Source organism: Cibotium barometz, chromosome 33, assembly GCF_041138505.1.
Source record: "Cibotium barometz isolate CiBa-2024 chromosome 33, ASM4113850v1, whole genome shotgun sequence".
In the NCBI taxonomy this organism is placed as follows: domain Eukaryota; kingdom Viridiplantae; phylum Streptophyta; class Polypodiopsida; order Cyatheales; family Cibotiaceae; genus Cibotium; species Cibotium barometz.
Genome location: NC_141078.1, coordinates 30811112 through 30829392, shown reverse-complemented (window position 1 = coordinate 30829392; position 18281 = coordinate 30811112). Strand labels below are relative to the sequence as shown.

At 46.7% G+C, this 18281-nt stretch overlaps 1 protein-coding gene across 6 annotated transcripts in view; it reads left to right on the top strand.

Moving 5' to 3' along the window:
- The window catches only part of LOC147619477 (uncharacterized), a 69442-nt gene that overhangs the window by 37211 nt on the left and 13950 nt on the right, over positions 1-18281 (top strand). Inside the window, exon 1 of one of the 6 annotated variants that reach the window (XM_086773151.1) lies at positions 17232-17514. The exons of the other annotated variants lie outside the window; for them this stretch is intronic. Within the exon in view, the coding sequence (XP_086629277.1) occupies positions 17364-17514 (151 nt within the window). The 5' untranslated portion in view covers positions 17232-17363. Of the gene's footprint in view, positions 1-17231; positions 17515-18281 lie in introns of those variants that run through there. 6 annotated transcript variants of the gene reach the window in all.

Genomic DNA, 18281 nt, shown 5'->3' with positions numbered 1-18281 from the left:
TTTCATTTCTCTCTCTCTCTCTCTCTCTCTCTCTCTCTCTCTCTCTCTGCACTTTGATGTTGAAGAGCTAGAAATGCTTATGGAGGCTAGAAATGCTTCTCTCTCTCCCTAGTTGCTGCTTCCGGATGTCCCCTACTGATGTATTGTGGGGCTAGATACTTACCTTCAGTTCTTTCTTTTCTTTTCCAGACAGTGTATCAGATGTCACATGGTTGTAACTTTAGTCTCATAGGTCACTTTGGCCTTTTCAAAGACCTTAATATAACATTTCATTTCATTTCATTTCTCTCTCTCTCTCTCTCTCTCTCTCTCTCTCTCTCTCTCTCTCTCTCTCTCTCTCTCTCTGTGTGTGTGTGTGTCTCTCTGCATATGTCTACCTGGCAGACATATGCAGAGAGACTTTATGATGTGCCTGCACAGCCCCCTATACCACAGCCCACAGAGCCATGCTCCACAGTCTCCACCTTCTTCACCCCACCTATGGTTAGGAGGGCCATATGCCGACTCCAACATGGACGGGCGACAGATCATACAGGATTACAGGGAGAGCATCTCATCTATGCTGTTGATACATTGGCACCATTTCTTGCTCATCTCTTCAACAGAGCTGTGTCAGAGGGGTTTCCGGCTGAGTGGACGATGCACACTATTGTGCCAATCCATAAAGCGGGAGATGTACTAGACCCTGGGAACTACAGGACCATCATGATTGGCCATATATTGGCCAAACTATACGGGGCAGTTTTGGAGGCAGAGTTGAGCACTCATGCAGAGGTTGGGGGATTGAGAGAAGCAGGCTAGGCAGGCTTCCGTCGAGCCTTCTCGACCATCGACCACATTTTTACATTGAGGTGCCTGATTGATGAGGCCAAGGCACGGAGGCAACGGCTCTATTGTTGCTTTGTGGATTTCCGCAAGGCATTTGATATTGTGCCCAGAGAGCGCCTCTTTCGGCGACTACAGACACTAGGCATACCTTCCGACATGATGTGGGGCATATACAGGCTATATGAGCAAGTCTTTGGGAGAGTTCGATGCCCAGGAGGCTTGTCTGACACAGTTGCTAGCACCATTGGTGTGAAGCAGGGGTGCCCGCTCTCCCCCACGCTCTTTGGGCTCTATATTGATGAGGTGGTAGATTACATCACACAGGGAGGAGGCTCTGGGGTTGAGCTATCAGGTATTACTGTCCATGTTATGCTTTATGCTGATGACATTGTCTTGTTATCCGACACGCAGGTTGGGCTTCAAAGACACCTTGTGGCTCTTGATGACTTCTGCGCACAGCAGGGGGTCACGTGAACCTTTGGGAAAACCAAGGTTATGATCTTCCACACTTCACCCGCAGTCAGGAGCCACACTACTCTCACATTAGCAGGAGAGCGGGTCGAGGTGGTGAGCTCTTATGTTTACCTTGGCATCACATTTACTAGCTCAGCTGGACGCTTCTCCATGGCTCAGGCAGTCCGAGACAGAGTGACTAGGGGATATGCAGCTCTTGCTGGCCTTGAGCGTGAGTGTCATCAGGCACATTTTCAGGAACCCCGCACGAAGGGGTTGCTCTTTGATACATTAGTGACACCAGCCTTGATGTATGCAGCAGCGGTTTGGGCACCAGGGCTTGCAGCCTCCACATGGGTACAGCTGGAGAGACCACAGATCTTGATGCTCTCGAGGATGATACGCAGCAAACCATCCGTCCCGCACGACATTGTTCGAGCTGAGTTCGCTGCACCACCTATGGCAGTGGAGGCATTGTTCCAGACGATCTCCTTTATATACAGGATGAGGGAGATGCCCACGGAGAGATTATCCCGCCGAGCTTTTGAGGCATCCAGACAGCTGGCCGAGGCTGGACACACTGGATCTTGGTATGCACAGATGCTACAGTGGTTCTCACATCATGGTATAGACATCGAGCGGTTGCCACCTTTTCAGTATGATCAGTCTGCTCCACGGGGTTACCTCTCTCTCAATGAGAGGAACAGAGTGATGAGACAGGACATATGGCAGCACTACATACAGGAGACATGGACAGCACCAGAGAGCCCACTACCACCGAAGATGCTGTATTACAGAGACCACTTTATGAGCATCTCAGGGGATGGGTTTATACATCGACCGCGGTACATGGATGTATACATGCCACACAGCTCTCGCGTTGCTATTGGACAGCTACGAGTCTCATCACATCAGCTAGAGATGGAGGCTGGGAGAGCGGCACGGGTTCCCAGAGCTGAGCGGATATGCAGATTGTGCCGCGAGGAGGTGGAGACTGAGGATCACTTTGTATGTAGATGTAGAGCCCACCAGGGGGTCAGAGATAGATATGCAGGATTGTTTGAGGAGCACTCTTCATTACATCAGTTGATGGAGGCCTCGGACCAGCGGCGGCAGCTTGGCAGACTACTACTAGAGCTTCATAGTTCTCGAGAGAGACTGCTCCAGACACCCGCTCCCACTAGGGGTGGGAGACAGTCCCAGCTCACAGATTTCTTCTAGAGAGCTATGCCAGTGCCAGCTGATGTACCACGTGGGGTGACCGCACAGAGAGCAGAGGAATTGAGAGCCAGGAGGAGACCTAGACAGACTGGACATAGAGCACCCCGACTCCGTCACCGAGAGATAGCAGCTATCCGAATGAGACACCAGATGGAGACACAGGTCGCTTTCATTCAGACTCAGGGTACAACCGTACATGTTCACGCCATTCACAGCCTCAGCATCGGCGATGTATGATATCTTATATCCCTCTTATGGCACTGGATGGAGTTAGACATAGATTTGCATAGCATGCTTGTACTACCCCTTCAGCATATAGAGATGCATCTTGCCTTAGCACTCCATCCACATCCCCACCCCCCCTTATATTGTTTGTATATGGGCTCCACCGATCCATGATGATTCACAGTTGTATCCAGACACATGCACACTTTTTATTTTCTTTCTTTTCTTCCGATGACTGGAAGAACACAGTTGTATTGTTTTTTGTCTCATAGGCCGACTTTGGCCTCTCGTAGACGTTAATATATTTTTCTTTCTTTGTTTCTTCTTTCTCTCTCTCTCTCTCCCTCTCTCTCTCTCTCTCTGTCTCTCTCTCTCTCTCTGTGTTCTGTTTTTATAACTATAGGACAATCAGTTTATTGTACTTTTTAGTCTCATTTAGTTGTTCTCTTTGATGAGACACCAACTTCAGATGTACTCTCAGTTTTGGTCTCATAGGCCACTATGGCCTCTTAGAGACGTTAATATATCATTTCATTTCATTTCTCTCTACCCATGAAAGTGCCCTCTGTGGACATGCATGTAAGTTACCTGACAACTTGGAGCCCTGGACGTCAAGCGTGAAGCCGAGCAGGACAGGGAATTACAGCACTGTTGAGAAGGAATGGCAGCTTGGCTATGGAGGACAAGGAGAATGAGACAAAAGAGAGGGAAACTTTGGCGAGGGAAAGGGGAGAGTCGTTCGTGCGCAAAAGACACCACTCCTAGAAATAATTTTACCAGTCCCAAATTTGAATATATTTTAAGTCTTAAAAGATTATTTTAAAATAAAAGATACTTTTCAATTCTCACCTTAGTTATGCTATGAGATGGAGCTATATAACTCAAATACTATTCCACCTATTCATGCTTTCACCCATATAGTAAAAAACATGAACGTACTTAAAGTACTTATCTTGATGTGTACTTTACGTACACGTACCATACCGCACTGTACCTAAAGTACTCAACCACTATGAACAATCTCCAATCAGCACCTCAAATCAGCAAACCCTTGACGTCCCACTGTTTCCAAGCTTCAAGCCACCTGGGGCTCTGATACCATGTCAGAATGCACAGTGAAAACGAAGACAACTGCTATAGAGAGCAAGACACATATGAAAGAGAGAGAGAGAAGCTCTGTAACTCTGCTATATACACCAAAGGAAATCCCGGAAATATATAATGTGGAGTGTGGGGGCAAGGGGCCATTTTATGTGGCCCCAGGCTGTTGGTCGGCCAGCCCATAAACAACCGACAACAGCCCTGACTGCTTATGGCCAGCAAAAAGGTTAGTCGGCCATAGAACATGCAGTCGGCCAGCACTGAGGGATAGGTCAGGTAGCACCAGAGATGTCGGGCAGCACCTGAAGGCAGCCGATAGCCCAAACATACCTCCAAAAAATAGGGAAAAATACACGGAGAGTGAGGAAAGATGGGAAGACACTAAAACGGGCGGGCACACCCACGACAGAGGCCCTGACATAGTGTACAGACATGAGATGACTGCTAACATGGTCAGCCCCAAAAGGGTTGACCGTTGGCCCCACATATGCTCTACTAATGAATGAAGTGCTTAACTGCTGAATGAACTTGATGATCTGCTGAATTATGACTACATGCTTATATATAATGCTGAGGATGTTGGTTGGCCAGCTTTTGGACAAAATTTTTTTTTTCAAAAAAGGGGGTATCCACAGTCTCCTCTCGATCAGCAGGATCATGCCAAGTCCACTCCCCCGGGTCCCACTGGAGGCGCGTGAGGGCCGGTTCTCCCAAATCCATAACCGCTAGAGGCTCTCCCTGGCTACCTTGGCCGGTGGGGGGGTCTATGTGTGCCACTCATGTGCATGAAATCCGATCACTCTCACCCTCTATAAGGTACAACCAATGAAATCCTCCAAAGGGCACTCTAATCTCTCTAATCTGCCACATGGGGACCAATAGAAAAAGTAAGCAAACCACATCCCTCATCGGCGCCATGAACAGCCGAGAGAATATCATACCTAGTCAACATGCCTAGCCACTGTGGGGGGGTCGGGTCTGGGATAGGTGTCAGCCACTCCTGGGGAATGGCAAAGTCGATGTTGAGGCTGAGTTTGTCTCTACCCTTGATCCTTGCTAGGCCTGTCTCTTGTGCCTCCGGGGGTAGGTGCTCGTGTGTAAGCCAATCTCCAAGGGACCTAGCGGGTCCTATGCTCAATGCTTCCCATGATACATGAGGTCTGCCCCCCAACATATGGCCACTGGGTGAACGGATCAAGGGGTTCTAGATCAGGGGCTACCAAAGACGCTTCTTTGAGGCCATTCGAGCTAATTGCCTAAGGGCCAGCCTAAGGTGAGATCCCAAGGTTGGAGTAGGTTGGTTGCTAATCTGTCCTCAAAAGCTGGGCTAAATCCGCGGGTCCTCGTCTCAGTGAAGATCCATCTAGTGCTCTGCGGCTAGGGCCCCCTAGGCTCGGGGTACGGGCTGAAATCCGGGCCAAGAGAAAGTCCTTCCAAGGCTCACCACCGGGGGAAGGAGTCCTCTAACAATCAGCTTGCCCAACAAGGCACGGCTCTAAATGGCGGGATCAATGATGCCAACGCTCCCTCTACATCGTGGCTAAATGATCACTCTCTAGGCCGCCTTGGCCCTGGCGGGCCTCCTATCACTGCTGGCCCACAAGAAGTTCTGGATCAACCGCTGTACCTAACCAATACATGCTCGGGAGAAGGCCCAACACGAAGTAATGTACCACATGGTGGCAAGGACCTGGTTCTCCACCACTCGACCAGCTAAGGAGAGCCTCGGAGAGCTCCAGTACAAAAGCAGGCCTCATAGAGCATTTGTGGGCACATTCTTTGATGACATGATTGTGCATTCACGCTCAAAGGAGGAGCATAGGGAGCGTTTGGCCACAATGTTTGAAGAACTCGGGAAGCATAGGTTGGTCATAAATGGCAAGAAGAGTGAGTTCTTCTTGGAAGAAATACACTTCTCGGGACACATCGTGTCTAAAGATGGAGTCCGTATGGATCCTTCGAAAGTAGAAGTAATTCTCAATTGGCCAGATTTGAGGACCGTGCATGATGTGCGCAGCTTTTTTGGATTGTGTTTCTATTACAGGCAGTACATACGGTATTTTGCTGAGATTGCTTCGCCCCTTCATGCTTTAACAAAGAAGGGAACTCCGTTTCGATGGGCTGATCGGAAAATTGCAGCCTTTAAGAAGCTTAAAGAAAAGCTTACTTCGGATCCCGTATTAGTACTACCGGATCTCGGAAAGGCTTTTGTTGTCCAGTGTGATGCATGTGGGAACAGCATTGGGGCAGTTCTCATGGAGGAAGGACATGTGATAGCCTATGAGAGTCGTATATTCATAGTTGTCAGGTACGATACCGTACGGTTCGTACGATACGATACCGTATGGGAAAATACGGTGCGATATGAAAAAATTTCTTATCGTATGACAAAATACGGTGTTTTAAAAAAATACTTATAAAGTTAGGTATTTCCAAGTCCAGATATGGAGTATTTTAGAAAGGAGGGAAGCATCATAGTACAGAGGAAGCTCAAACAGCCATAGATAAGCAAAAGAAAGACCATTACCTACCAAAAAATTTACTTTTTTTTTTGGAGGGGAACTTTTTCCTAGAAAAATCTGTATGAGTATGTATGGTATTCTGTACGATATGCCGTCGTACGTCGTGCGGAAATAACCAGCATATATTCATAGTTGTTAGGTACGATACCGTACGGAAAAATACGGTACGATATTAAAAAATTTCTTATCGTACGATAAAATACGGTGTTTTAAAAAAATACTTATAAACCTAGGTATTTCCAAGTCCATATATGGAGTATTTTAGAAAGGGGGGAAGCATCATAGTACAGAGGAAGCTCAAATAGCCATAGATAAGCAAAAGAAAGACCATTACTTATCCCCCCCCCCCCCCCCCCAAAAAAAACCGTACAAGTACGTACGGTATCGTATCGTACGGTATTCCGTACGATATGCCATCATGCGTTGTATGGAAACAACCATGTGTATATTACAGAATGCCGAGAAATATTTTAAGGTCTTTGAGAAAGAGATGTTGGATGTAATTCATGCTCTTTCATGGAAACACTATTTGCTTGGGGCTGATTTCACTGTGAAGACAGATCATCAGACCTTGCGTTATTTCCTCACGAAAACTAAACTTTCTGAGAAGCATATGAGATGGGCCAACTTTTTGTCTATGTTCCACTTTCAAATTGTACATGCGGAAGGCAAAAAGAATGTTGTGGCAGATGCTTTGTCACGCAAGCCACAGGCAGCAGTTTCGCTTGCTTATCATCATGAGCTTGATGAGATGAAAGAGCAGTATACCCAGGATGAGGATTTTGGCAGGGTCTATGATCAAACGTATGAGGGTTAGCGGCATGATCATTATACTCTCAGGGATGGCTTCTTGTTGATGCATGGTAGACTGTGTTACGAGGTAGTTACGACTCAGGGTTATGATTGAAAGTCATGCTCCACCGTATGCATGTCATAGGGGCATTGAGGTCATGATAAAAGTAGTTGAGGCTTTCTTTTATTGGTCGATCTTGAGAAGAGATGTTGATGCTTTTGTTAGGCAATGCATCGTATGTCAGAAGGTGAAGTTTGACTATTAGAAGACACCAGGGTTACTTCATCCTTTACCTATTCCAAATAGACCATGGGAGAGCATTGCCATGGATTTTATATTTGATCTTCCGAGGACACAAACGGGGAATGATGACATTTGGACTATCATATGTAGGTTCAGAAAGCAGGCTCATTTCATTCCCGTGCATAAGAAGATCAAAGTTGATCACATGGTGCAGTTTTCATGGCGAATCTCTTCAAGTATCATGGCATGCCTTTGTCTATCATTAGTGACCATGATCCACGAATGGCAAGTTTATTTTGGAGAGGGTTGTTTGACAACATGGGTACAACTCTCAAGTTTTCATCATCGTTTCATCCACAGATAGATGGGCAGTCGGAAGAAGCTAATTCCACAGTGTTAGATTCTCTCAAATGCTATGTGTCATAGCACAAGCAACAATGGGAAAAGTATCTTCCTTCGGTGGAGTTCGCTTATAACAACACCATCCATACCTCGACAGACAAGGTGCCTTTTGAGATTGTTGAAGGAGAGAAGAAGGTACCACCCATTTTGCACACAAAGGATACGATCTTTCAAGCTGACCAGTGTGTGGAGAACATGGATGAAGCTTATAGGAGAGTTAAGTTGGCACTCCAAAAAACTCAACAAAAGCAAAAGAAGGCAACAGACCGTCATAGGCGTGCAATAGAGTTTGCATTAGGTGACTAGGTTCTTTTGCAATTTGAGAAAGCTAGGCTCAAAAAGATGAAGGGTAAAGAGCGCTTATTCCCTAAGTTGAGCATGCGCTATTATGGACCTTTTCAGGTATCGAAAAAGATCGGTGAGGTGGCCTATCGTTTGAAGCTACCAGATCACTGGAGGATTCACAATGCATTTCATGTGAGTCTACTTAGACCTTTCCATGGGGATGTGCTTAAGGATGTATCAGATGAGGCTCAGCCGGAAGTGGAGGAACTTGATGAGGTTCTTATTCCCGAGCAAATACTGGCACATAAGGAAAGAAAGGTATGAGGTAAAGTTTCCTATCGCTATCTTGTGAAGTTCAAGAACTATTCACCGATGGATGTGAAGTGGATGGAGGAGGGTGACTTAGCAGATTCACCGCAGGTTTTGCAGCTTTATCTTGATGCCTTTGAGTTGGAGCCGACTCTTGCTACGGCTCATTCAGGTTCAACAGAGCATAGGCTGGAGCGTTGCTTGATGCTCAAGAGGGGGGTAGCACCTCCGCTCCCTTGATACAGACAGGCTCAGATGTCATCTAGAGGTCGCTTGGTGCAGCTTTTGTCTCACCCGAAGGTACTGGCAGCTGACAGTACATCTGCTTATGTGACTTCTATGATATATGTGTACTAGTCACATTGGATGTTATGGTTATGTATGGTTCACAGTGGTATACAACTTGGACACCATTGGTTTGCAATGAATGTTGCTACATATGCATGGCTCAGAGAGATTGGGACGCTGATCGTACCATAGTGTACTTTTCACTTTTAGTTGGATCACATGGCTGATATCTAACTGTATTGGGCAACCTTCGTTATCAATGTAATTCCGCTTTGGATGTCTTGCTGTATCACCAAAATGCAATGCCATTTTTCAAGAGGGGGGTATGTCACATGACCCTGTGAATTTGTGCAGCATAAGTGTGAGCATGGTGGTCGGTGAGCAAGACATATGTTTAAGGTTCATACTTGGGGCAAGGGTTTTATTTAAACAACCCCATGTGTGGAGGGGACAAGGGGACAAGCCGTATGGCTAGACGAGGAGTTCTTCCAGGAGTACCCCCAGTTGTTGGCGGACTACTTGGAAGCCATGAACCTGCCACCAAGCTAAGCTGGAGGGAGCACTTTGCACTTAGTGCATGGTGACGAACTGACTCATCATCAGCAGTGCAACATTTGTACATTATTAGAACCTAGTAGGATGATCTTTGTCGTACATCATGACCCCATTGTACACCCTCAGTCTAGGATAAGTCAAGCATGAGCTACGTAGGTCATTCCTCAGCCTTAGTGGGTCAGTCAGTCAGTCAAGTCCCTTAACCCACTCGGAAAGAATCATTCATGCATATAGAGTCAGTAGAAGTCTTAGGGTTTGCATCAGAAAGCACTCTGCATCTTGCATAAAATATGCATTCATATGCCTGTGCATCATTTAGAACATCCCAGAAGCCTTAGGGAATTTACTAGGATTTATCTGGTATTTTTTCCATATTTTATGGTATTTATTTAAGCATTTATTGTCATTTATAAACATAAAGTTTATTAAATTATGACCAGCCAACTTGACCAGCCCCTAGTTAGTATAAATAGGCTTGCATAAGGCTTAGTTCAGGATTCAGTCTTCAGTGTGCTAAGAGTTTCCTCCTCAGCCCTAGGAGTACCCTTGCCTTCAGCCCTAGACTAGTCTCATCCAGCCCTTGGAGTACTTGCGTTTTGCTTCAGCCAACCCTGGTTCTCCAACGTAGCAGTTCACTAGTCCCTACAGCCATAGGCGCAGCCATACAATACATCCACAGGCCCAAAATAGCATAGTCCACCACCTTCTTTTCTCAGCCTCATGTGTGCATCCCTTCCTCATGCCCTTGGGAAGAGTGCATAGGCTCGAGATCAGTTCATTGAGATGTTTCTACAGCTGTGTAGAGTTCAGCCAGGCTTCCGATCCTCCGAGATCTTGCGTTTGGCTTATCTAGTCCACGGTCATTCTCTCTAAAGTAATAAAGCAAATACTATCTCGTTATCGGGATAGGGGGCCCTTCAGTGGGCAATTTGGGACCTTATCTGGTGTACAATTATCATATATCGCTCTCTCATCTCTTTAAAGTTTAAAGTATTAAAGTGGATTGCTAAACTCACGAAACTCAGGATACAGAAGACGGTGTGAGCATTTGTGTGACAGGATCTTCCAATACAAAGACTTGCGCTGCATATTACACCAAAGGATTGGCAGATTGGACATGCATGTGTAAAAGCCATGAGTGGCCATGATGTATTTAGTTAAACTCTTCCATGGAATGTGAATAAAGAAATACCGAAAGGGGCGCCAAGCTTTGGGGCCAACAGGTATTGTTCTTTTTGTGTAGGAGCACTCTAGCTCCCTTTCTATCTATCTAATTTGCTGGATTACAATTGTGTTTGGGTGACTTATAGTCTACAGCACTTTGGTTTCTACCAAAGGCCAGTTTCAATAGTTTTGCTATTCAGCTTATGGAAGCAGTCGTGTGTCAAGAGCATGAGCAGTAGAGAGCTTGGTTTAAGGATTTATGGACTCATAGTATTTATCTTGGAAGTATGGAGTTGGCTTTATGTGGTCATGTTCAACACTCTTTTCATATGGATTATTGTGGATTATAAAGTAACTACATGGAGCTCTCTCTCAAGATATCTTATGTGTATGCTAAGGAGATATTTCTTTTGGCTTCATGACGAACTTGACAAAGAAAAAGCCAAGTATACTTCGAGTTTTGCAAAGTTGCTTCTTTTTGAAATTTGTTGAAAGAGTTTTTGGACACTTAACCCTTGTATACCCGTACAAGGAGAATTGTGTGTTGTTTGCCTTGAACTGTTTCAGGTAAACACTGCTAATGGTTGAAAAGCCTAGTTTATATGGTTTTTTATACGGATATGTCCAAGGACTATGGACTATATTTATGGCACATCTTTGCTAGAGGATTTATACATATACGATGGTTTGGTGCATCTATATGGTTATCATTGGCTCGGGGATTCTTGGGCTTTATATACAGCTCTTTGGCTCCCTCTACTGGGAGGAGTATGTTTTTGCCTCCCTTTTATTCGGGATACAGTAGTGGATTTATGGATATCTTATGGATCGATGATTTCTCTATGGATTTCTATTATCGGCCGAAATGCTTATAAAACTATCTATTGCAGACATGTTTTAGGATCTTTATGCCTGTGATTCATTCTTATCTTATGTTATACTGCACTCATGGAAGAGTTGGTAACTCTCGTGAGTGAGAATCTGGACTCATGGAAGAGTTGGTGACTCTGTCTAGTGAGAGGAGTTGGTGACTCTATTTAGTGAGAGGAGTTGGTGACTCTGATTACTCACTATCTGAACTCATGGAATCATGGAAGAGTTGGTGACTTTGTCCAGTGGGTATTTCATGGACTCATCAAAGGGTTGTTGACCCTAGTAAGTGACTAAGGGTTGGTGACCCTATGAACTCATGCAAGAGTTCGTGACTCTAGTGAGTTAGTATCTGGACTCATGGAAGGGTTGGTGACCCTAGTGAGTAAAATCTAGAGGAAAGAGGAACCTTTTGGCGACCATCTATGGTTTCATGGAAGGATCGTTGCCTTGGTGAACCATATGGACATGTGAAGCATGTTTGGCTTGGGCATGCGTATGGATCATAGGAGTGGTGCAATTGCATGGCAACATATTTTTGTGGCTATGTATTGTGCTTATTTTGTTTTTGCAAGGCCTCAAAGCTGCTTATGGATTTATGGATGTTTTCAACATAGTTGGCTCTTGTTCCTGTGTCTACTTATTATCAAAGTTGTTGAATCGGGATATGGCTAAAGTTTCTTTCTCAATACGGTTGGCTCTTGTGCCCGTATCTGACTTCGGATCCTAGATCTGGACTTATGCTTTCAATGCCCAGATTATGGAATATTATAGATTTGCAATGGATCTACTACACTTGATGAACATTTCAATGGTATCAGGCTTATATAGTTGCGGACAAGTGCTTTGTAAGACGGAGGGGATGTCACCATTTTGGTCCCTTCACCAATTTTTATCAATGTTTTGGGGCAAGCCCATACATAGAGCAAAACCAAGGTGAGAACGGGGATTTTTCACAAAAGAAAGCTGAAGCATTTACTGGCAAAGTTTGGCCTCAAAGATGGCTATAGAGCATGAGCAGCATGGAAATTTATTCATCAAAGTGACTTATAATTCTTATAAGTCAATGTTTTCACACATCATTAATGAAAGTAGAGATTGAGTATGTCAAAAGGCAGTTGTATGCCGAGGAAGAAGAGCTCAAGATGCTCTATAATAACCTGCAGGTTCACAAGCTTATGGAGGCCACAAAGGTGGAGTCTATGGTGGCACACACTATGGATTCTATGGCGAAGGAATTGGGTATGGAATGATGTCAGTTGCTCTGTATGTTTGGTCTGTGACCAGATGTCAGATAGCTGTGTAGATGTAGGTATGCATAAGGTATGGGCACGAGGAAGGCTATGGGCGACCCCAAGGAGGCCAGGAAGGCCCGAGGACTTGCCCACCAGCCCAAGGAGGGACTGGGCAGGCTGTCGGCCAGCCCAAGAGGGCTTGGCCAGGCAGCTGACTAGCTTTTGGGCCATCCCAGCCAGTCGGCTAGCCCATAGGGTAGCCAGTGCCCAGGGGCTGTGCCCAGCAGCCTGCGTTGGCCTGGACAGCAGCCCACAAGGCGGCCAGGCCATTCCAGCAGTGTAGTGTGAACACGTGGGATTTTAATAGCGTCAACCGACCCTAATAAAACCAGCCAACCTGCTCCTAGAAGGGGTATATAAACCCAAGGCATAAATCAGTCCTATTCATCTCATATTTCACCAAGTGCTGAAGCCACTCAAGGGGCCAGGACAGCCAAGGAGAAGCTAACGCAAGGGTGGATTCTGCAGGTCAAGGGTAGAGGATTATCCTCAGCCAAGAAGTTTCAGGTTCAATCTTTTATTTCAGATTTTGCATCATTCTAATAAAAGCAAATACACCATCCATGGTGGGGGCCCTACAGAGGGTATTCTGGACCCAATACTTGTGTTCTCTTCTCCCTCTTTCTCCTTATGGGGAACTTTAGTGCACGGACACAGAGTCAACAGTGCGACATTTATAATTTCGAGCACCCCCAAGTGATGCACACACTAGAGGTGGACACAGGAGCTTGCAGGGTGTCAGAGGACATGGGGCCGGATAACACCAGATATGGTCATCACTTACTTGAGTTGGGAGCCCGACACCATCTCGTTATTTATAATGGGATGAGATAGTGGCAGGATTCAGGAGCACTGACATGCTTTCCACGGTCAGGGGGAGGTAGCACAGTGGACTACATCATGGGGTCCATGGAGACCACACAAGCAGTGACATCTTTCACCATCCCCCCGTCCTATCGGTGCGGATCACATGTACCTCTTGCTGTCACTAGCGAGCTCCACACCAGCACACACAGTCCACACAGGCATCGCATACCACTTTCTTCACCCATGACCTGGCATACATATATGAGCATCATGTATATGACGGGCTACTCCAGATGGATCCCCTGTCACCTCTAGACACACTCACGACTTAGTTGTCATCTCTACTACATACGGCCGCCACCCGCAGCTTCCCCCATCATACACACATTGCACACAAAGATAGACTTGGGAGCATGCCCCAGAATCGGTGGTATGATGATGAGTGCAGAGAGCTATACAGACACCTCCATGCCAAGAGAGCACTGGGGACCATTACACAGAGACAGGTGAGCCGACAGATAAGAACCCTCACATGCAGTAAGAGGCGTGCATATGAGGAGGCACAGTACTGGGATATATACCACCTACTCATGAGCAGAGATACAGCCACCGAATGGCGCAGGATGAGAGAGCCTCGCCCTCGTACCCTGATTGAGGATCCACACACATGCAAAGAGCCTCTACCATATCCCTCAGCAACCGCCCATACCACAGCCACAAGAGTCCCGTCCTACCACCATCTCTACTTTCTTTACCGCCCCGATTGAGGATCCACACACATGCAAAGAGCCTCTACCATATCCCTCAGCAACCGCCCATACCACAGCCACAAGAGTCCCGTCCTACCACCATCTCTACTTTCTTTACCGCCTCGATGGTAGAGAGAGCTATCCGTTGGTTACAACATGGGAGATCGGCTGACCGCACAGGTATACAGAGTGAGCATCTTATTTATGCAGCTGACACACTGGCACCCTTTGTTGCTCACCTCTTTAATAGGGCACTAGTGGAGGGCCTACCAGCTGAGTGGACTATGCACACCATCGTGCCTCTCCACAAAGCCGGAGACATGCTAGACCCCAGCAACTACAGGACTATCATGATTGGTCATACATTGGCCAAACTTTATGGTGCAGTGCTCGAGGCAGAGTTGAGCTCATATGCAGAGAAGGAGGGACTGTGAGCACCAAGGCAGGCTAGATTCTGACGAGCTTTCTCCACTATTGACCATATTTTCACTCTGAGATGTCTGATTGATCAAGCTAGGGCACGGGAGAGGAGATTATACTGCTGCTTTGTGGATTTTCGCAAAGCATTTGACACAGTGCCACGGGAGAGACTCTTCCAGCACCTCTAGTCATTGGGGATCCCATCAGAGATGGTTTGGGGCATCTATGCTTTATATGAGCAGGTCCTCAGGCGCATACAATGTCCCGGGGGGCTATGTGATGTTATTGCTAGCACCATAGGTGTGAAGCAAGGATGCCCACTCTCTCCTACACTATTTGCGTTATACATTGATGAGGTGGCTAACTTCATTGTTCACGGTGGTGGGGACGGGGTAGACTCTCAAGTACCACAGTCCACTTTATGCTATATGCAGATGATATTATTTTGGTCTCTGAGTCGCAAATGGGACTACAGCATCATCTCCATGCACTCGATGACTTCTGCACACACAGAGGGGACTTACAGTGAACCTTGGGAAAACCAAGGTCATGATTTTCCACACCTCAGGACACGGGTTCGACGACAGGCCATCTTCACACTAGCAGGAGGACAGGTAGAGGTGGTAGACTCATATGTGTACTTGGGGATTACATTTGCGACTCCGCCAAGAAGATTTACTATGACACAGGCAGCCAGGGATAGACTCACACGAGGATATGCAGCTCTGGCCATGCTAGAGATACAATGTCACCAGGCACACTTCCAAGAGCCCCGCACGAAGGAGTGGTTGTTTGACACACTAGTCACCCTGCTTTGATGTATGCTGCAACAGTATGGGCACCTGGGCTCGCCACCTCCACATGGTCTCAGATAGAGAGGCCTCTGATTCTCATGCTCTCACGGATGATCCATAGTAAACCCTCCGTCCCATATGACATTGTCCGAGCGGAGTTTTCCGCACCTCCTATGCTAGTAGAGGCCCTCTTCCAGACGATCTGCTTCATACAGAGGATCAGAGATATGCCATCAGATCGACTCACACATAGAGCTTTTGAGGCGTCTAGGCAGCTTGCAAAGAGTGGAGATAGGAGATCATGGTACTCACAGATGATACAGTGGCTCACTCAGCATGGTCTTAACATAGATCCCTGCCACCTTTCCAGTATGATATACATGCACCACACATCCAACTCTCTCACAGTGAGAGGAACAGAGTCCTTCGACAAGATTTATGGCAGCGATACACTCAGGAGACTTGGATTACACCCAATCAGACTCTACCGCCGAAGATGCTATACCACAGAGATCAGTTTATGGGTATCTCAACGGGCCCGAGTGGCGATTGGCCAGCTCAGAGTGTCATCACACTAGCTTCAGATTGAGGCAGGCAGGGTAGCACGGATCCCTAGAGCAAAGAGGATATGCAGACTATGCCAGGAGAAGGTTGAGGGTGAGGAGCATTATGTATGCAGATGCAGAGCATATAGTGACATTAGAGAGAGATACACCACCATCTTCAGTGGGACATCCCTCACTCCGCCAGATCATGGAATCCGCAGACCAGCGCAGATTTGGCCAGTTCTTGCTAGAGACACAGCGCCACAGAGAGGCACTACTACGGACTCATACCACAGAGAGAGGTGGGCGACAGCTCTAGCTCACTGATTTCTTCCAGAGATCTATCCCAATGCCTACCCGGACACAAGAGGGGGTTACACTTCAACGCGCAGAGGACCTCCGAGCCAGACGGAGACCAAGAGCACCAGGCTACCAGACTACATCAGAGGGAGATCACAGAGATACGGGCTCGACATCAGCACCATATCCAAGAGCGACTAGATCACTTACACTCACACCCGGAGATCATGCTCCGAGGGATTTTTGCCTCGCCATTGCCTATGTATCACATATTACACCCCCATTATGGTACTGGTTGGAGCTAGACAGATCTACATTGCATTCTTGTATACCCTATGCATATAGGTTGCATACTGAGCCTCTAGCAGTAGTGCTCCATCCATCACACCCCTCCCCACTAGTTCAGTACTTTCATAGTTTATTTCATGTTCTTTTTGTTCTTTTTTTTTTTTTCCCCTGGACATCCAGAGGACGATGACAGTTGTACATTGATTTGTCTCATAGGTCGAGTTGGGCCTCTAGTAGACGTTAATACAGGTTTCTTTCTTCTTTCTTTCTTTCTCTCTATTTTTCTGCACATCTATTTCAATTTTGTGCGTTATTCTCGTCGTGAAATGTGTGCTGATTTCTGAGCATTTAAGTTACCGATCTCCCCCGAAGCTTCCGCATGTTATAGTGGCATTAGAGCCTACTTCAAGTGTAAAGATTCAGCAAGAAACCAAATTTTTTTTCTCACTCGGGTGGTTGGTTTTCAGACTCCGGTGGACCACCCCGGTGGACCACCCCTTTCGGAGTGACTCCTGTCCCTCAAAGGACGGTTGGTTTTCAGCCTTCGAAAGTCTCCCCCACACACAATGGATGGTTAGATTGCGCTCTGGAAAGGAGTTGCATTTTCCTGCTATGGCGAGCTACAATGGCAAGAGAGACTAAGAACCTTGGGACCAAAGTGCACCAGGCAGTCCAGCTACGGCATCAGGCATGAGTGGAAAAGAGATGTTCCAATAGATGATGCAAGCAATCGCAGACCAGAGTACCAAGTTGGAAGAGCAGAAGGCACAGATACTGGCTCTGGAAGAGCGCACCCGTTCTCCAGCTCCGCATTTTCCGTCTCCTCCTCCCTCTCACTCCGTTTCCCAGATTCCAGATCCTTGACACAGGGACCCTTTTGAAGGGTCACGACCGCAGCTGAGTTTGATGCTTGAGTTGCAGATGCGTGCATTGGAGATCCGACAACGTGAAGACGATGCCATGCGACGCGTGGAACATGAGCGATACCTTGCGGCTTTGGACACAAGACTGACACCAACGGCTTCCTCAAATCATTTTCCTGAGAAAATGAATTTCAGTAAGTATAATGGTAAACTCGACTCCACAACTCTTTATTCATGATTGTATCAATTTGAAGCTTACTTTGCCGCAGTTAGAAAAAATGATACTGATAGGGTGATCTTAGCTAGTTGGTACTTGGAAGGTGAGGCCATTCCTTGGTGGACCCACTGGGCTCATGCCCACACCAGATTAGGTATGGCAGCTTGTGTTTGGGACAAGTTTGTCCGTGAACTTAAGCAACGGTTTCTACTGTCCCATTACCTTGAGCGACCAGTTTAGGGGAGCGTGTCAGAACGCACAACGAGTCCTTCAGTTTGCCAATAAAATTTCAAAATTATGTTTGCAATTAGGCTTATCTAATACGGACAAGAAAGGGCAATTCCTGTATGGCCTTGACACGCAAATCCAGTGGGAGGTGCGTATGTTTAGGCCAGCCACCTTCGAAGACGCACTCTTGCTTGCACAGAGTGCGGAAATGAAGCACAATGGCGGAAAGCCCAAAACTTCCCAGCCCGCTACTCCCAAGACCTCGGGGAGAAAAGGCCAGAACCAGACGGGGTCTTCTCTAGGACAGAGCACGGGAGCCTCTGGCTCCAAGAACTCGACCAATGCGGTGTCAGACCGAGATGCCAAGTTTACCAGTCATTTTTGGAGGGCATTGTTTGATAACTTTGATACTAAATTGAATTTTTCCAGTGCATTTCACCCACAGACAGACGGACAGTTAGATAGAAATCTACAACCAGTTGGCCTTTGATGTGCTGAAGTGTTATGTCCATGATC